We start from the raw sequence: 16,044 nt of genomic DNA on the forward strand, positions 1-16,044 counted from the left end.
TGATAAGCCCGTTCTTGCGAGAGCTCTCTGAGGAAGCCCTCTCATTCCCTTCGGTTGGTTCGGACATCGCGAAATCGTTATTTCTCCATATTCGTCTGCCGGCATTCAAATACCTGTCTGTGACGAAATGAAAGATAGCACTCCCCACAATTTCACAGAAACACCAGCACTAAATTGAGGTGATTACTACGTAAATGTTCGGTCTTCCGTCATCTCACGAGACGTCAATGCACAGGACACCCTACGGCTTCGAGCAAGTAGCGACTCGGCAGAATCCTGACAGGGTGCACGAGGAAATTGACTCCGACCAGGAGTGGGACGATCCCTTCCCCTCCCAAGGCCTTCATGTCACGGGCTCGCAAGTCGTCATCCTAGGTGACCAAAACGCTGGCAAGACCACGTTCCTGTATTGGCTTTCTTGCTTGCGACCTTCAGTGACTAGCCGGCTGCCATATATTTCGTCCAGCTTCCGCAATTCCCGATGGCTCACGACCGGCTTGGAGTCCGCCAGAGACGAGCCGCCGTTCCTAGATTCTGACCTGTGCGCGGTGTCTCTTCTATTCAGCGCCGACGATTGGCATTTCATGAACGCAGAGTTGAACGGTCCGATTACGCCAACCGACGCCCCGGTACGCGCGAACCTGGTGGAAATCGGTGGGGATCATCTCGATCGTCTTCTTGTCGCTCACTCTAACGTGCGTGCACCTGAGTGCGTGCGTGTAGCTGCGACTGAGGAGGAAACCACATTCGCGGAGTTCATTGGGAGGGCGCTAGAGGCGTCCAGCGGACTACTCAACACTGCTAGTGTCTGCTTCTACTTCGTGAACACCCCCAAGTTTTTTGCCTGCGCCGAGACGTTCTTCGAGACGTTCGACGCGCGGCTCACATTAGTGACGTGTCCGCTGGTGGTCGTATTTTCCCGGTGTGCAGAGCTGCCCGCTGCTGCGGAAGCAACCTCCTTGAACTCGTCTGCTGCGGAAGCAACCTCCTTGAACTCGTCTGCTGCGGAAGCAGCCGCCTCGAACTCATCAGTCGTGTGGTTGGATCACCAATCACAGATGTGGGCCGAAGAGGACAACGCTGCTATTCTCGCGCTGCAGAACCGACTGAGTTCCGCTGCTAGTATGATATCTGACGTGTTGCGGAACAAGACACACAATCTCATAGGGTTTACAACCTTGAACTGTGCCCAGTACTCCGATAACGACGAAGTAGTAAGGCTCTTCGCTTGCCTCCTGCGGTGCCTGTCTACATCCTCCTGAACTTCTTCTTCCCTCCAATTGCCTTCTTTGCGTCCTTCCTATGTTTCCGAATGTTTGTGATCTTGTCAGTAGTACTCCGATTTCGGAGCTTATCCTGAACACGAGAAGACTGCCGAACCATGGAAAAGTTCTTCATCCGTCGTTTTAGGGCCTCGGGTTTGCTCTTACCAGCGAAGGATTCAGTCAGTTTCATGCGTCGGTGGGTGATGTCGAATTTGTTGCCTTCAGCCTTCGCCTCTCTCTTCATCTGGATTCGTAGTTGAGTGGACCTTTTTTTCTTGATTCCTCGTGTCAGGTCAGAGGCACTCACAGACTCAGGAACCTTGATTCGTCCTGGCTTGAATTCATTTCGCTCGTCCTCGCTGATGTCGTCTTCGCTGTCGATGGCCTCTTCGTATCCAGGTCCGTCAGATTCCGTTTCCGATACGTCGTAAAAGTCCTCACCCAGCTCGGAAAGCTTGCAGTTGCGGCCCACGCCCTGCTCCATGTCCAGCTTCAGCTTCAGCCGCTTCATCTGTCTGAACTCCTTGTCCGTGAAGATACGCGTAGCCATAGCGTTCGCGGCATCCACTGTCAGGTCATCCGGAGACGGCATCATCTCGCTGGCAGGTCGTTTCCGAGAAGCGAGATCAGCGCTCTGATCTTCGCCAACTTCGTTCTCCTCACATTCGTCATCGTCCTCCCACTCGTCGTCGTCGTCACACTCCTCACGGTCGTCACCCTCGCTTTCCTCTGTTTCGTTCTCATCGTCTTCGCTTTCGGTGTCAGCTTGGGCCTCCTCCTCTTCCAGCGCTTCTTTCGTCTGCTTTAAGCATTCGCTTCTGAGAAAAAGCTCAAGTCCAGACATGCCTTGCTGAGACTTGTCAGTACCGAAATCATTTTCGGGTACCAGGCCCTCCTTGAGGGACAAGCGTGCCTTTTTGCTCCGGACTGCAGCCCTCAACAGCGCAGGATTCTCTCCCTGGTAGACGTTGACAAGGCCCTTGACAGCTGCAGAAACGTTCTTGTCATGCAGCTTCGTGAACCCCATAATGTCCTCAATCTGGTCCGCTGTTAGGATATTGCAGTTCTTCGCCGCTATGGTAGTGATTGTGTTGATGCCCACAGTGATGATCTCCGGTTGCATGGACTCTGTGACGAACTTGTCCAGGATGACTCGTACAGTGCTCGATAGCTCCTGCGGAGGAACCTCGTCTGTGACCGCCTCTGCTACGATGGCCAGAATCTTGGTGGCTTTGTCCTGCCGAGGCCCTATGAATCGCTGCATGTACGGGTAGAAGTCCAAGAGGATCAATTTATGCCGTGCGATCAGGCGACTAACAACCTGCAGAAACAGTAAACGTGTGTTGAAGGAGAACTCGCGCTTCCGCACACGCTTGAAGACGGCCGTGGCTAGCTGCAGGGCGTCCCATACCTGATCTACCACTGCGCAGGAGAGGCTGTTGTCCAACTTGACCTTTCGGAGACGCTTCACCTGCCGCTCTGCAGCCTTCTTCAGTCGCTCAACCTTCTTGGTGGCAGACTTGGAATGCTTGACGTGTGTGATACGCCTCGCCATATCGTCGATCGTCTTGCTGTCCAACTCGTCTTCTTCGATGTCGTCGATGGCGTCCTCGGCGGCTGCCAGATTTCCCAGCAAGAACTCCGCTGCTGCGGAAGCAGTTTTCTTGTCCGTGTTCAACACAGATTGAGCTATGGCGTTGACAGCTTTTGTGGAGGTCCACACCCTTCGGCGGTTCAACTCCATGATGACGGCGAGGGCACGACGTCGACAGGTTTGGCTGGGATGGTCCAGCTGCTGAATCATCCAGTCGCTCCATTCAATCTGCTCCTTGACGTTCTTCTGACGCGTCCAGCATCGAGAGATATCTGTCACAATGTTGGCATAGACAGTCTGACGTAGCACCTTATCCTCAGAGTCAATGACGTCGAAGTAAACGGGGAGTACATCGATCAAGGGAATGGTGCTCCTACGACGAATCAGCATCAGAGCGGTGGTCAACGCTAGTCGTGTATGGCGGTGCATGACGTGCGACTTGTCTTTCAGCAGCGAAAGAATCGTGTCGTAAAACCGCTGTCCCAGTTCTTGGCTGTAGCATGGAGCCACCTGGGCCAGGAAGATAACCAGACGGTGGAACTCCCTGTCAGATTCCTCCGGATGCAGACTAAAAATAGCAAGCTGTGCCTCGAAGTGCTCTAGACGGGTTTTGTACTCATCCTCGTAGTTCTCTGGGTCCCTCTTGATGAGGTCCTGGAGCAAGGGAAGGCTGCTGGTGACTTCAGCCATGTCGAAAACCGCGATTTCAGAGGTGACTGGCTGCAGGCCTCCTCGAGCACACAACGTACCTTTCAGGGTTTTTCTCCGATATGAGTGAACGGTTCATGAACTGCACGCGCAACACCGCAACGTTTGAAGCTGATACTGAAATCCGCAGATTGATGAAGCGACTCGTGTTCGTCACAGGCAACGCCTGCAAGCTCAGCGAGGTCATGACCATGCTCAAGGAGGTGCCTGTAGAGGTTGTCAACGCGCCCATTGATCTTCCTGAGCTGCAAGGAGACCCAGTCACAATTTGTCTGGAGAAAGCCAGAGCAGCGTTTGAAAAGGTGGGAGCGCCCGTGATAGTGGAAGACACCTCCTTGGAATTCGCGGCGTACAAGGGCCTGCCAGGGCCGTACATCAAGTACTTCTTGAAAAACCTGACGGCTGCCGGGCTGCCACGTATGCTGGACGCATTCGTTGAGAAGTCTGCAGTGGCAAGAACCATTTTCGGGTTCTGTGATGGTGATAGGACCCTCTCCTTCTCGGGCATCTGCGAAGGCCAGGTGGTGGAGGCACGAGGAGCGGCTCGCTTTGGTTGGGACCCAATCTTTCAACCAGATGGGTTCACGGAGACCTATGCTGAGATGTCAGTTGACACAAAGAACATGATTTCGCACAGAAGTCGGGCACTCGCCAAGCTTGTTGAGTTCCTTGTATGCGACTTTTAATCTCCCCACACCCCACAAACAATAGCCTACTTATACAGGAAAAATTAGAAAATTCAAACAGCTCAGTTACAGCGAATGCTCCCCGTTGCCTCAGGATGATGCTGAGACTTCCGTGCCCAACCGTTCTGGAAGGGTACGGTTCAGGGGAGCAGCCGCAATAGAAGTCGACTCACAGTCTCTTCAGCCGATACAAGCTTGAGAGCCTCACTGTTCGATACAATTTACGAGTACGATTATCAAAAGGATGATTTTCGCCACATCCTCTTGCGCACGCTAGAATCTGCATTGAACCACTTCCCCTGCAGAAGACGTATCGCACAACAGGTAACACCAAACTGCCCAATTTTTAAGTGTAGACCGCTGCCATTTGACAAAATAATTCGGTCACTGGTATATGTCGTCGAACGCGTCATCCTTCGACGGAAGTCGTCTTAAATTCCACGGAGGCGAATCCGTGTCAGAAAAGAATACTTCACTGTCGCTTGACGCGTGAGACCTGCCAGTGTAAAATCCGTCGTCAGAGCTTCCTTCCGCGGGCACTGCATTTGACAAAAGCAACGCAGGCAGCGAAGGCTCAGGTCGGCGACGCGTGACCTCTTCTGGTGGCAGTACAGCGTACTGTGGCGGGGTCTCTCTTCGAGCATGCTCAGGAACCCAGGGGTTCGGCAGGGGTTGCAAGTTCGGACCCAGATGATTCCGTTTCACAGACGTCCTACTAACATGACATCGGGACTGCCGGGCCGTGAACGCCATGGCGTCCGTGGCCTTGTATATTGGAGTCTGAACGGCGTCGTACTGCTGCCGGAGGAAATTAAAACCACCTGGTGTCGCGTTGAGGTTGTTTATGGCCCGGTCGTTGGACCTTATGACTTCGTTCCGCAAACGCGGGTTCATGATTTGTCGTAGGTGCTCGTTGAAGGTCTCTGGGTCTGAAAAGAGTCTCGCTATTTCAGGATTCGCGACACGCATTGCTTCGATGTGGGGATTTCGCAGGAAGAACTGACCTAGCAAAGCGTCCTGCTCCTCCTCGTCGACCACATCGACATCATCATTGCGGTCGTCCTCGTCCGGTTTTTCTGTTCGCTTTGATGGGTCGTCTGTGTTCCCGCACAGAGGAGGCTTACCTCCTGGAGATGGCATCAGGCAATTATTCTGCTAATTCTGCTGAGGATTTAGATTCTCTTGACGGGCCCGAACCGTAGGTCCAGCGCTGGACAGGAATGACTGAGGTGAGACGGATTCTGCGGAATCCGTCATGGAAGTCGGTCTCGCGCCGCCGCCTGGGACTTGTCGTGGGCTAGCGTAAAAGGCTCCCCAGCGAATGTGCGCACCTGCATCTCTGCGCCCCAACACCAGTAACAATTACGAGTTTTCCGAACGATGATCGCGTTTTGCAGCGGCTGTGCTGCCTACTCCGCAATGGGCATGGCTCTCGTAGTCTTCGGCATGTCTAACACGCAGACCTACCTCCCAAACGTGGAGGTGTCGGCTTGCCTCACCGGCGTCGCCCTTGTAATGTTACTGGCGTCGCTGTGCAGTTGGAGCGCGAAGCTCCATTTCGAGTTCTACGCGTTCTCTGTCTTCGCTTGCTTTTGGGCGGCGTTGGGGGCAGGGGGGTTCCTGTCTATTCTAAGCCCGTTGCCCTATCCTTCAGAGGTCGAGCTCTCTCTCTTCTACGGGATGTGGTCACTGAACTGTCTCTGCGTTATCCTCGGCTCCCTCAGCCAGCCCCGTATCGTTACGGTAGGATGGTGTCTTAAGGCCCTTGGATTAGTGTTGTTTATGGTGTCCGGGTTGCTACCTAACCCCAAGGTGTGCTCCTGCATAGGAGGTGGTATATTGGTGGTCAGCGGAATCGTCTTGTTTTCGTACGGTTGGAGTTTGGGTCTCGCACTCGCTTATGATAAGTCGCCCTTGTTCGCCCCTCCCAAGTCGGCTTCCATCCCGATAAAGTTGGCGAGATCCACTACAAGTAACCTGGAGTCTAATTGCAGATCCAACTCGCAGTCGTATTTTTCGAATCAGGTTCCGAATTCGATGCCCGACTTGAACGCTGCTAAGAAGTTTACTACACCTTTCGCAGTGGGTCTTCTGGCATTCGGGGTTTCGAACGTTTACCATGGTGTTATCCAGTACAACGGCGGGGCAAATTCCGTGCAGTACTGCCAGTCCTTCTTTTTCGCCGGCATTCTGCAGTTCGTCATTGGATTCATTATGGGTCTGAATGGCGAGTTGATAGCCATATCAGGGTTTCTGGTGTTTGGCATGTATTGGTGGAGCACCGCAATTTCGGAACTGGTGGTGTTCTTCTGGCCCACTGTGTTGCGCGCTTCTGCCATGACCCAGGCTTTCAATAACTGGATGTGGACTCTCTTCGTGCTCGCCCTCGGCACCGCTGGGTACTCCAACTACCAAAATGACATCTTCTCCAACACGTCACTGTATTTCATGACACTAGGAAACCTGCTGATGGGCTTCTTCCGCCTCTACCCATCCGCAGCCCTCATGAGTGTATGCAATGCGCTGTTTACCGCTGGAGGCGTTTTCGCTTGGTATTATGCTCTCGGTCAATTCATCAATGACAGGTGGAACAAGGTTGTGGTCCCTCTAGGACTCAAAGATTTTCGTTGTAGATGATGTCGTTAATTTGGTGTACTGATTCTGTCCCTAGGGCTCAAAGATTTTTGTTGTAGAGTCGTTAATTTTCGTCCACTGGTTCTGTCTGATCTCAGTCTCCGTATCTAAACGTATCTCGATGCAACTGAACGAACGAAATGGGATGTCATGAAGCGTTGTTATTGGGGGAATTATGGGCAGAGAGCCCAAACGGAGAAGTAAGAGCTACATGGTTCAGTAATGTAGCCAAGAGACGTCGAAGGGGGGACATATCAGATAATGACGCCTCCGAGGTGGACATGGAAACCACAGAACCTGCGGCGGCAGCCCGTCGAAAAAAGCGAGAGAAACGGGAACTAATGACACTGATAGAGGACAACAACAATCCCGAAAGGGCGGTCTCATGGATGGCAATGGAGGCGGGTGTCTCAAGCTTTCCTCGCCGAAAATTCTGTGTGATTTGCGGATTCCAGGCGGCTTCCTGCTGCCGCGCCTGCTACAGAAGCCCGAAAATGTACTTCAGACCAGTATGCTCCGTCAAGTGCGATGCGCTGCACAAATCAGTTGACTGCGGTAAACCATATGTGTGGAACCAATGACTCCTTTCACTGATTGCCTCCCGAGCGACGCGAGTTTCTAGACGTTGACGACCTGTAAGCATGTATGTGCTCTATATTCGATCAAAACCAATGATAGGTCTAGACATCTCTCAGTTCGAGGAGTTCGCAGATCTCAGCACTCATATCGAGTCGGATGACGAGGAGGAGGACGACAGCCTATTGGCCCGCATGCTGCAGGAGGTGGCGGTGCCCTCCAAGCAGGCCTTCCTCTGTGTTCTAGACGTTCGCGATGGAGAGCTGATGCTCCGAAAAGTTGGCGGCGAAACCGTGGTTAAGCGGATGTTGCAATATATCACAGACCTCGCTAAGCAAAGGGTAATTGCGTGTCCCACTGACAAATTCGGTGTTGTGCTATTCGGAGTTCCCTCCCAAGGAGAGGGCGTGTTCAGATGTGAGTATCCAACGGGTGCTCCACAGACTTGAATCCTCTGGTTCCTCTCGACTTTCTCGACGTGTCGGTTTTAAAGAAGCTGGAGTCCTTTGCCGAGAGCTTTGAGCCCGTCGCTGGGAAGAGTGATGAAGGACTCAGCGAGGCGTTGTTTTTCGCAAAGCAGATGTTCACCAACAGCGCTCCGCCGAAAAATTACCGCGGAAAACTGGTTTTCTATACCTTCTCTGACGAGGGTCATGTGCCTGACTCCAAACGGAAGAAGGCAGTCGTGAAGTGAGGCGAAAATTGACGACTCAGGCAGCTGCCAGGATTTACTCGACTTCGGAGTTCAAATTGAAGTCGTCCCTTACTGCTTGGAGCCTGAACCCACCGCATTCAACCGGGAAGCCTTCTGGGCTGGAGCACTGGAGCTAGACGATAGATGCAACGTCTTGGAGACGCCAGTGGTTCCGAACTTCAGAACGTCCCTAATTACTGTCGACGATTCTGTGGGCATGAAGGAGTTTGCGGTACGCACATTAGAGAAGGCCACGTTGATTCTCCCTGGCGGCGCTGGACAATGCAAAATGGCCGTCTACACTGCAGTTCTGTCCGCACCAAAACCCAGAAAGGTATTTCTGCGTCGGAAGGATAACCACATCCTTAAAGCATCCACTTTTTACGTGACGGAATCGGGTGAGCGTCTTACTGAACCTCCAAAGAAGCACTTCTCGTTCGCAAGGGTAAATATCCCCATGAATGACGGTCAGAGGGCGGCATTCCTGGCCTCGAACGACAGCGTGGACAACTGCTGGACCCTTCTTGGCTTCAAGCCTCGGTCCTGCTTGAACCGAGAAGCGTTGTGCTGCGGCTTCACCAAGTTCGCAGTGCCCTTGGAGGAACCTGAAGCGGTTACATCAGACTTCTTCTCTAGTCTCCACGCGGCCATGCTGCGGAAGGTTGTGGTGAGGGCGGCCTGATTGAGACACAGTTCGCTGTCGCCCGAAAGAAGACTCTGAGAGGGATGCCACGCCATTTCGCTCTAATACCAGTGGAAGAAACTCGCGACGCCAGAGGAAATCTGCTGGTGTCTGCCGGTTTCTCGGTGCTGCCGCTTCCGTGGAGAGAGGAAGTCCGAGATATTGTCATCAAGGATGTCGGATGCAGCGATCCTGAAACAGTGGACCTATTCTGTAGCCTCCTTCGAAGTATGGATCTCGCGGACTTTGAATTGACGACGGAGTCCACGTTCAAGTCATTGGCAAACCCAGTGATAGACTCTATAGTACAGGCTATCGAGTCTGTTGCACTGGAAACCGACGACAAGCCATTTGTGGATCCGACGTCGGTTGAGACCGACGACACTGAAACTGCGCACATTGCTTCCAGGTTATCTGAGCTGCTACGACCAGCAGTGAAGCGGCCCCGACCCAAGAGAGTGGCGACTGGCAAGCCCGCAGCTGGCGACCCGACAGACGAGACGTTCGTGCGTTCCCTGGCTGCTGCAGGACAGTTGCAAAAGCTGACTGTCGTTAATTTGAAAGCTTTTCTGGACTCGAAGAATCTAAAAACTAACGGAAAGAAACAGGATCTAATTAACCGAATCCTGGAGTATTATGAGGAGTCTCCAGCAAAGAAGCAGGCAAAGGGCGAAGCTAAGCTCAAGGTGTCAGATGATGACTGGTAATTTGTCATGGGCGGCAAGATCTCGTCTCTCGAGTTACCAGCGGTAGACAGCACGATCACCACTGCGCCAAGAGGTTGCGTTCCCAAGGAGCCACCGTTACCGACAAAAGTGTTGTTCTCTGAAGATGTTATTGACGTCTCGCAATTGGCGGTTGTGTTGAAAGAAGTAGTTGGCCGTTGGCGACGTGTGCACTCCGAGATGAATGACTTGCGGCAGCGATGCTTGGCACTCGAGTGTCACGTAGGGATGGGAGCGTCGCAGGCTGGGTTAGTCCCCCGCAAGCAGCTAGATGACTTACTCAACGACGTGGTATTCACCATAGGAACCTCAGCATTGAAGCGGGAACTCCGCCAGTCCCGTGAGCTCTATGTTAAGGACAGAGAGAGTATCGTGTTAAAGGTGGAATCTGCTGAGCTGGCAAGCGGTATTGAGTCAATGCGCGAAGGTGTCTTCTTCGAGTTAGAGCAGCTACAGCATACTGTCAACAGTGTCAGGCACGTGACCGCGAACGATACGTACCTATGGTCTGGGAAGAGAGTGGAGGAGTCGCTGTTCGGAGTATCCGACTCTATTGCAGCTGCCTTCGCAAACTTCAAGGGGAACCAGGAATCGGAGGTGATGGCACTCAACGAGCGCATTGTCAACCTGCGAGAGCAGGTTGCCCAACGTAAGCGTCGCGTACTCTCACAGTTGGAGTTTCTGGAGCGTGTCGACCTCGAGGCGGAAGACCAAGGGTCTTTGCAGCGAGCGTTGGATGGAGCCCGACGCTATCGAGTCGAAGCACCGTACGTCGCAGGAGGCAAGAAGGCGTCTACAAGTGCCGTGTGACCAAATTATTACAAAAACGCAATGCTTGACTCCGGCTTAGTTGGCATGCTTTCCGACCTGGCTGATCTGCTGGGCTGCGACCTGAGCCCCCGAGCCGTAGAGATCATCGTGGAGCTGTGTGAAGCGGGCGCCGACCCGCTGGCTCTTGCGGAAGCGGTGAAGCAGATCAGAAGAGAGGTGGCCAATATGGTGGAGCTGGAGCAGTCCTTTTGAATGACGCAAAGGACCTTTGAATGACTTGAGCAAAGTTACTTGTCGAACTCTTCAAAGATGAACTTCAGCTCCTCCAGACGCTGGTCCTTGCTGAACAGCTTGTTGTTCTGCGCGCTACTAAGCGCGCTGCGAGCGTCCTCACTCTTCCTCCTGTGCATATCAAGCATGCGATCCTCGACGGTACGCGAGCAAATTAGAATGTAGACGTCAACTCGCCTCGTTTGGCCTATCCGATGGAGACGTCGCATAGCCTGCTCCATGGTTGCGGGGTTCCACCACAGGTCCAGGAAGTAGGCACGGCACGCGCTTGTAAGGTTTAGTCCGACTCCTCCAGCGCGGAGGGATACAAGCAATACGCAGAATCCGCGCTGTTGGCTAAACCATTGAAGCGTGGCTCGGCGCTCCGCTTGATTCATTCGGCCGTCGAACCGTCTATAGGGCAGCTTACTCACGTCAAACACGTTCTCAACGAAGGGCATGAGTGAAGTCCACTGAGTGAACACCACCACTGCGACGCCCTCAGCACTATCGCGCTGGAGGTAACGGCTCAGAGCGTCCAATTTGCCCGAGAGCAGTAACGAGTGGGTCGCAGAGAGCTCCTTGGACAGGCCGACAGACGATAACAGGGAAGGATTGGCCGGAACCTGCAGCCGAGGTTGACACACGAGGCACTCCTTGCCGACGCAGTCCGCACAAACCTCATGTCTACATTCGCCGGGACCCAACGTCTTCCGCTCGCGGCAGACAGCACAGGACCCAGGCGCTCGGGACCGCTCGTCCGGCTCAGACCTGGTTTCGGGGTCGACGAACTTCCCAACCAGCGCGTCGGCCACGTCGGAGTCCTCGGTCCCGCACCTTCGTTCAGCAGAGAATGCGAGCAAGGGGTGGCAGCAGCATTGTCGAAGCCGTAGCAGCATTTGCAACACGTGGGTGTAGTGCTGAAGGGCACTACCCGAGGCCACCATCTCATTGAACCGGGAGGCCTCTTGGTGAAATATGTTGTCATAGACAGCTCTCTCGTCGTGTGTCATCTCAACCCACACATGATGCACATGGTGATCTGGCAACTCCACGATACATTGACCGTTGACATCTCTATTCGCGCGACCACGTCGTAGGAGAATCGGGGAGAGAACAGCCCTGAGCACCTTAATGGCTTTCTCTTCGCCCTTCTCCCAAGGAGTTAAGATGGACTGGTTGAAGGCGGACCATTGCGACCAGGGCTGCACCTTGAGGAAGTGAAGTAAAGAGTAGGCGTCCGCGATGCTATTTTGAATGGGAGTGCCGGTGAGGGCCCAGCGCCGGCTAGCCGGCAGTGAGCATACAGCCCTTGACGTACGTGTGAACCGCGCTTTGATGATGTGGGCCTCGTCTAATATAACGCGGTGCCACCGGACGCGCCAAAGCGGCTGGTTTTCCAGGTCATGGGCGCGCTGCTCGCACATGACCGTACCGTAGGTGGTTAGAACTATGTCGTACTCTGCCAGTTCCGCGACTGGGATGTCTCTCTGGGGGCCGTAATAGGAGAAGGTTGTCAGAGCGTTCGAAGGCCCAGAGACGCAGCCGCCGAGGTGGACGCTGATTTCCGAGAGCCACTGGTCCAGTAGGGAAAGAGGCAGCACAACTAGCGTGCCTCCAACATGTTGGCTGCTGTCTTGGCGCCATTTCCGAATAAGCGTTTTGGGAACGCCTTGAGCCTTGTTGAAGAGAGAAGTCAGGGTCACCTTGCGGTCCAGAGGCTTACTAGACAACGCAAAATCTTCAGAGATCAAGGCTAGCATCTGTACTGTCTTCCCAAGTCCCATTTCGTCAGCAAGGATGCCTCCTCGCACGCTATCCATGTCCTCTGGCATCGACAGGCAGAGAAAGCCGTTGAAAGGGTGGAAGTACAGCGGAGGTCCATCTGGTAAGCTGAGCGTCACCCAAGGAAGCGGAGGAGCAGCGGCAGGACAGGTGCCAACGAGGACCTCTGCCGCATGCTCGTAGATCGAGGCATTAAGAGTTTGTGCTTCACGCTGCAGCATCCACCACAGAGCTTGGCGTTGGTAGTGCTTCAGTGTGGAGCTAAACATTTGGGGGTTCGGCGCGACGTCTGGCATCAGTTTGGCTGAGGGGTCGTCTCCCATCAAAGCGTCCGTCTGCCGGTTCCCTTCCTCCGTCTCCTCCCCTTCCTCCGCCTCCTCCAGCGAGTCATCCTCCTCTGGGGACTCGTCTTCGGCCTTTGGAGTCTTGACATCCATGACGAACAACTTCTGGACCAAGCCTATAACGGCGGAGCGAGACACCGTCTGGGCCTCGACGCTGAAAGAGGAGAACAATTCGCGCTGAAACAGTGCAGGGCTGGCGAGAACTTCCACTCTGATGTCCAGCGCCGACCCGAGTCTGGCTCCTGCCCAGCCCACGCTCCCCACGAAGATCCTTACACGCACTAGATCTAGAGGGGATATGAGGAAACCCAGCAAACCTACTTAGTACCAACAAAGGCACGAGAATTCGTGTATCTGCAGCTAGTACTCGCCCCACCGTTAGGCCACGTTCGTCCTCCACCTCCAGCGCTCCACGCGACTGTGTCTTCGCGGCGTTCCCGCCAGCTGTCGAGGTGGTGGAAAGAAGCACCGCTGCGAGTCGTTCACGAGGGTCAGTGGATGATCCATATCGCAGAAGCAGAGAAGAAATGCTGGCATCGCCCTTCATGAAGGAGGCGGTATCCCTCTTAGTGGCCTTCGCCTTGGGTCCTCTTTTTCTTAGCGGAGGGTCTCCAAACAGAGGGCCAGATTGAGTCAGAGGGCCCGGCCTAGCCGGTAGATTGAGAGCTCTCATGTCGGGTTCATGCGGACACGACTCCCACCCCCGAGCCGAATGCCACTTTAAGTACGGGTATGAGGTTCCTCCGCCGCGTGGCTTAAGCAGGGGCTTCAACACACTAAGCCCGAATTCCAGCTCACAACCGGCGGTCATCGCCGTCGGTTTTGTACAGAACAGAGCACTTCCAAACTGTCCCAGATGGATTGGGAACGCATGCTCTAGGTGTAGCTCGCGATGGGGAGGCAGCTTCTGGACGTCAGGTGGGTCTTCATGAGGCTCAGTCGCTACGCTTTCGGAATCGGCCTGGTCAGCGGTCTCCAACTCGGAGGCAGCCGAGGGCATGAGGTTTTCGCCCTCAGACACGCTCTGCGCACTCTCCCCACCCATTCGAACTCGCTTCGCTGGTGGGCGGCAGCTTCGGCCCCAGGGTCCTCGGAGAAACACCTCCTCGGCCCGTTGTAGGTCGCCTCCACATCGTCGTAAGTAGGCCAATAACACGTTATTGGTGACGTCGGTGCCGAGACGGTCTCGGAGCTCAGGCAGTTGCTCCACCAAACCATCAACCATAATACTCGTTTTGGATTCATTCAGGTGTGAAAGTTCACAGACACGTCTTGGCTTGCTTAGGGTGCAGGGTTCGTGTCAAGGGATGCGCGCTTACAGGAGCTGAAGTCAGCACATATAGTGTCTCCCTTGGGAATGTCCTCAATGGAAAAAACTCCTATTCTGATACGAACCAGTGTCATTACTCACCGTGGCTCTCTCCGAACGGTCCACAGTTCAAAGGTTGAGTTGGGTGAAGGACTGTGCTGTATGAACCGAGACAGGCTGTACATAACAATGTTGTCGATGTAGGCATCGTTGTCCAATTCGAGGAAGAATTGACAAACAACTCCAATAGCCTTATACGCTGCATTCCGGGTGATCAGCTCTCGCAGGCTGACAACTTCGCCTAGATGTTCACAGAGCAGAGATCCCGCAGCGATGGGCTCCCGTGCGGTGAGCACCCTCAAACCGTTGGGCCCCTTTCTTTTCTTCAGCTTGGACGTCGATGAGTCGTGTCCTAGACCATGTAGCAGGAATGTACGGTTCCCACACGCTCTAATTCGGGCACTCTGCATGGCGTCGGACACCGGAGCTGGCACCCTGGAGTCGTTAAGCAGCACATTGCAATTGCTGGAGTCGCACTCGACTTTCAGAAAAGCGTTGACGCACACGTCAGGCTCGCACTTTCCCTGACAGTCGCAGCGAGCTGGTTGGTTGTCGCACCGAGGAATTCCACCAGCGACGGAGCTGCTTACGGTGGTACGGAACATCAGCCTGCCCACGAGGGCACGATTGTGCCGGTAGTGGCATTGAATGCAGGGCTGCACCACGACATTATCACCACGAGGCCGGCCCGCAAAGGGGAGAGACAAGCTGTCCGCGTGATCTCTGCAAAGCGCATCCCCACAGAAATTGCAGACGACGGCGTCGTACGGCTCTAGTATGGCCAATCGGTTAAGCGCCTCGGAGGCGGAGCAGTTGTTTCTATCGCTGATATCTCGGACGCACGCCCTGCAGGAGTGCAGATGACAGAGGAACGGTCTTCGGATTGCGTCTTTGCCTGTCCTCACTGTATCCCTGTCCTTTTCTGTCGGGAATATCCAGCTGTCCAGCAGTCGCTTCGTGCATCGCGAGCAGTAGTGGGCTCGGCAGCAGTAGCTGCTGCATCGGTGGCGCTGGCAGCGCGGCGCGCATTTCTTATGGCACTGCGCGCAGGTGATGTTGTTTCGACTACACGCAGCACAGAGCCAGTCGTCTTCCATGGCGGAAGCTGCGTCGTCAGTTTTGGCAAGACAATCCAGGTGGAACCCGCAGCAGCACTCATCACAGATGGTGAAGGGCTTGGCGCGGTGCGAAGCACCACCAGTCCGGGGCGAGAAATCCAAATGCTCGCCACACACGCCACACCAGCAGATTTGGAGAGGCTGGAAGGAGTTGGCAGGCGGAAGCTCCGACGCAGCCCACCCTTCTCGAGAATACACGCGTTGCGACCCTCGGAGAGCTTCGAAGGTGGAATGCGTGTACCGGGGTGGATAGTCCACCTTGTGACTCTTGCTGTGCGCGCAAACCTTGGAGAGAATCCAGTGACTAAACGAGCAATCTGGCCTCGGACAAAGGTAGACGCCTCTTAAATAAGTCCACTGAGGATAGTTGTAGCGGTCGTCATCCAGGTCGAAGATGCCGTCGGGCCAGCAAGGCCCATCCAGTTGCACCTTGTGCGTGGCAACGTGCTCCTCCCAGGCAGGCCAATCCTGGAGTTTCGTATAACAACCTAGCAAGTTGCACCACCACTCGTTGGTGGACGTAACTTGGAACCGGTTTATGGAGCGCTCGAAAGCATCGTCAACCTCCAGTTTGCGGTTTCGGACATTGGGGATGTCGACCCTCCTTGGGGTGATTTCTCCCACGGCCTGTTCGGCCTGTTCAGGTTGGAGGTCGTCCTTAGGAGGCAAAAACCACTCAGCGGTAAAAACCGGCAGCTTTACGCGTTTGCGCTGTGTTACGGGCGAGGCGTCGGTCGTGGGCGGAGTTCTGCGCTTTGGCATAACGAATGAAAGTTTGACAGGGCGCATTGATGTCATGAAGTGGGGTCAACAATCAAGCAAC

General features: G+C 54.4%; 10 protein-coding genes across 17 annotated transcripts; 6 read left to right on the forward strand and 4 right to left on the reverse strand.

The window, feature by feature from the left end:
• Positions 1–227: 227 nt before the first annotated feature.
• KVP17_005205 (uncharacterized protein) lies at positions 228–1,215 on the forward strand (the record flags this gene model as incomplete). Its single annotated transcript, XM_068515011.1, has 2 exons — positions 228–1,168; positions 1,194–1,215. 2 exons carry the CDS (start codon positions 228–230, stop codon positions 1,213–1,215), a joined length of 963 nt encoding a protein of 320 aa, XP_068379155.1.
• A 33-nt stretch (positions 1,216–1,248) lies between these two features.
• Positions 1,249–3,549, reverse strand: KVP17_001207 (uncharacterized protein; the record flags this gene model as incomplete). Its single annotated transcript, XM_068516421.1, has 1 exon — positions 1,249–3,549. One exon carries the CDS (start codon positions 3,547–3,549, stop codon positions 1,249–1,251), a length of 2,301 nt encoding a protein of 766 aa, XP_068379126.1.
• Positions 3,550–3,629: 80 nt separating this feature from the next.
• On the forward strand, positions 3,630–4,253 carry KVP17_001215 (uncharacterized protein; the record flags this gene model as incomplete). The annotated part of the gene is made up of 1 exon (XM_068516434.1): positions 3,630–4,253. One exon carries the CDS (start codon positions 3,630–3,632, stop codon positions 4,251–4,253), a length of 624 nt encoding a protein of 207 aa, XP_068379139.1.
• Positions 4,254–4,637: 384 nt separating this feature from the next.
• On the reverse strand, positions 4,638–5,393 carry KVP17_001221 (uncharacterized protein; the record flags this gene model as incomplete). 2 transcript variants are annotated; one of them, XM_068516444.1, is made up of 2 exons in its annotated part: positions 4,638–5,350; positions 5,378–5,393. In XM_068516444.1, 2 exons carry the CDS (start codon positions 5,391–5,393, stop codon positions 4,638–4,640), a joined length of 729 nt encoding a protein of 242 aa, XP_068379148.1. The 2 variants fall into 2 exon arrangements, with proteins under 2 accessions (XP_068379148.1, XP_068379147.1); XM_068516443.1 differs by having other exon boundaries at positions 4,638–5,393.
• Positions 5,394–5,633: 240 nt separating this feature from the next.
• KVP17_001214 (uncharacterized protein) lies at positions 5,634–6,890 on the forward strand (the record flags this gene model as incomplete). 2 transcript variants are annotated; one of them, XM_068516433.1, is made up of 1 exon in its annotated part: positions 5,634–6,890. In XM_068516433.1, the coding sequence occupies one exon, from the start codon at positions 5,634–5,636 to the stop codon at positions 6,888–6,890; it is 1,257 nt and encodes a 418-aa protein (XP_068379138.1). The 2 variants fall into 2 exon arrangements, with proteins under 2 accessions (XP_068379138.1, XP_068379137.1); XM_068516432.1 differs by having other exon boundaries at positions 5,673–6,890.
• A 668-nt stretch (positions 6,891–7,558) lies between these two features.
• Positions 7,559–9,546, forward strand: KVP17_001210 (uncharacterized protein; the record flags this gene model as incomplete). Of its 3 annotated transcripts, XM_068516425.1 has the most annotated exons (4): positions 7,559–7,880; positions 7,907–8,153; positions 8,182–8,824; positions 8,851–9,546. In XM_068516425.1, 4 exons carry the CDS (start codon positions 7,559–7,561, stop codon positions 9,544–9,546), a joined length of 1,908 nt encoding a protein of 635 aa, XP_068379130.1. The 3 variants fall into 3 exon arrangements, with proteins under 3 accessions (XP_068379130.1, XP_068379131.1, XP_068379132.1); XM_068516427.1 differs by lacking the exons at positions 7,559–7,880; positions 7,907–8,153 and having other exon boundaries at positions 8,375–8,824; XM_068516426.1 differs by lacking the exons at positions 8,182–8,824; positions 8,851–9,546 and having other exon boundaries at positions 7,559–7,912.
• A 6-nt stretch (positions 9,547–9,552) lies between these two features.
• KVP17_001212 (uncharacterized protein) lies at positions 9,553–10,374 on the forward strand (the record flags this gene model as incomplete). Of its 2 annotated transcripts, none has more annotated exons than XM_068516429.1 (1): positions 9,553–10,374. In XM_068516429.1, the coding sequence occupies one exon, from the start codon at positions 9,553–9,555 to the stop codon at positions 10,372–10,374; it is 822 nt and encodes a 273-aa protein (XP_068379134.1). The 2 variants fall into 2 exon arrangements, with proteins under 2 accessions (XP_068379134.1, XP_068379135.1); XM_068516430.1 differs by having other exon boundaries at positions 9,793–10,374.
• Positions 10,375–10,395: 21 nt separating this feature from the next.
• On the forward strand, positions 10,396–10,587 carry KVP17_001220 (uncharacterized protein; the record flags this gene model as incomplete). The annotated part of the gene is made up of 1 exon (XM_068516442.1): positions 10,396–10,587. The coding sequence occupies one exon, from the start codon at positions 10,396–10,398 to the stop codon at positions 10,585–10,587; it is 192 nt and encodes a 63-aa protein (XP_068379146.1).
• A 35-nt stretch (positions 10,588–10,622) lies between these two features.
• KVP17_001225 (uncharacterized protein) lies at positions 10,623–13,959 on the reverse strand (the record flags this gene model as incomplete). 2 transcript variants are annotated; one of them, XM_068516450.1, is made up of 2 exons in its annotated part: positions 10,623–13,015; positions 13,056–13,959. In XM_068516450.1, the coding sequence occupies 2 exons, from the start codon at positions 13,957–13,959 to the stop codon at positions 10,623–10,625; spliced, it is 3,297 nt and encodes a 1,098-aa protein (XP_068379154.1). The 2 variants fall into 2 exon arrangements, with proteins under 2 accessions (XP_068379154.1, XP_068379153.1); XM_068516449.1 differs by having other exon boundaries at positions 10,623–13,021.
• Positions 13,960–14,015: 56 nt separating this feature from the next.
• Positions 14,016–16,010, reverse strand: KVP17_001219 (uncharacterized protein; the record flags this gene model as incomplete). 2 transcript variants are annotated; one of them, XM_068516440.1, is made up of 2 exons in its annotated part: positions 14,016–14,118; positions 14,146–15,983. In XM_068516440.1, the coding sequence occupies 2 exons, from the start codon at positions 15,981–15,983 to the stop codon at positions 14,016–14,018; spliced, it is 1,941 nt and encodes a 646-aa protein (XP_068379144.1). The 2 variants fall into 2 exon arrangements, with proteins under 2 accessions (XP_068379144.1, XP_068379145.1); XM_068516441.1 differs by lacking the exon at positions 14,016–14,118 and having other exon boundaries at positions 14,142–16,010.
• Between the last annotated feature and the right edge of the window lie 34 nt (positions 16,011–16,044).

The sequence above is a fragment of a genome (assembly GCF_019968985.1).
Source record: "MAG: Porospora cf. gigantea B chromosome Unknown PgB_NODE_122_length_36432_cov_140.036, whole genome shotgun sequence".
In the NCBI taxonomy this organism is placed as follows: Eukaryota; Apicomplexa; class Conoidasida; order Eugregarinorida; family Porosporidae; genus Porospora; species Porospora cf. gigantea B.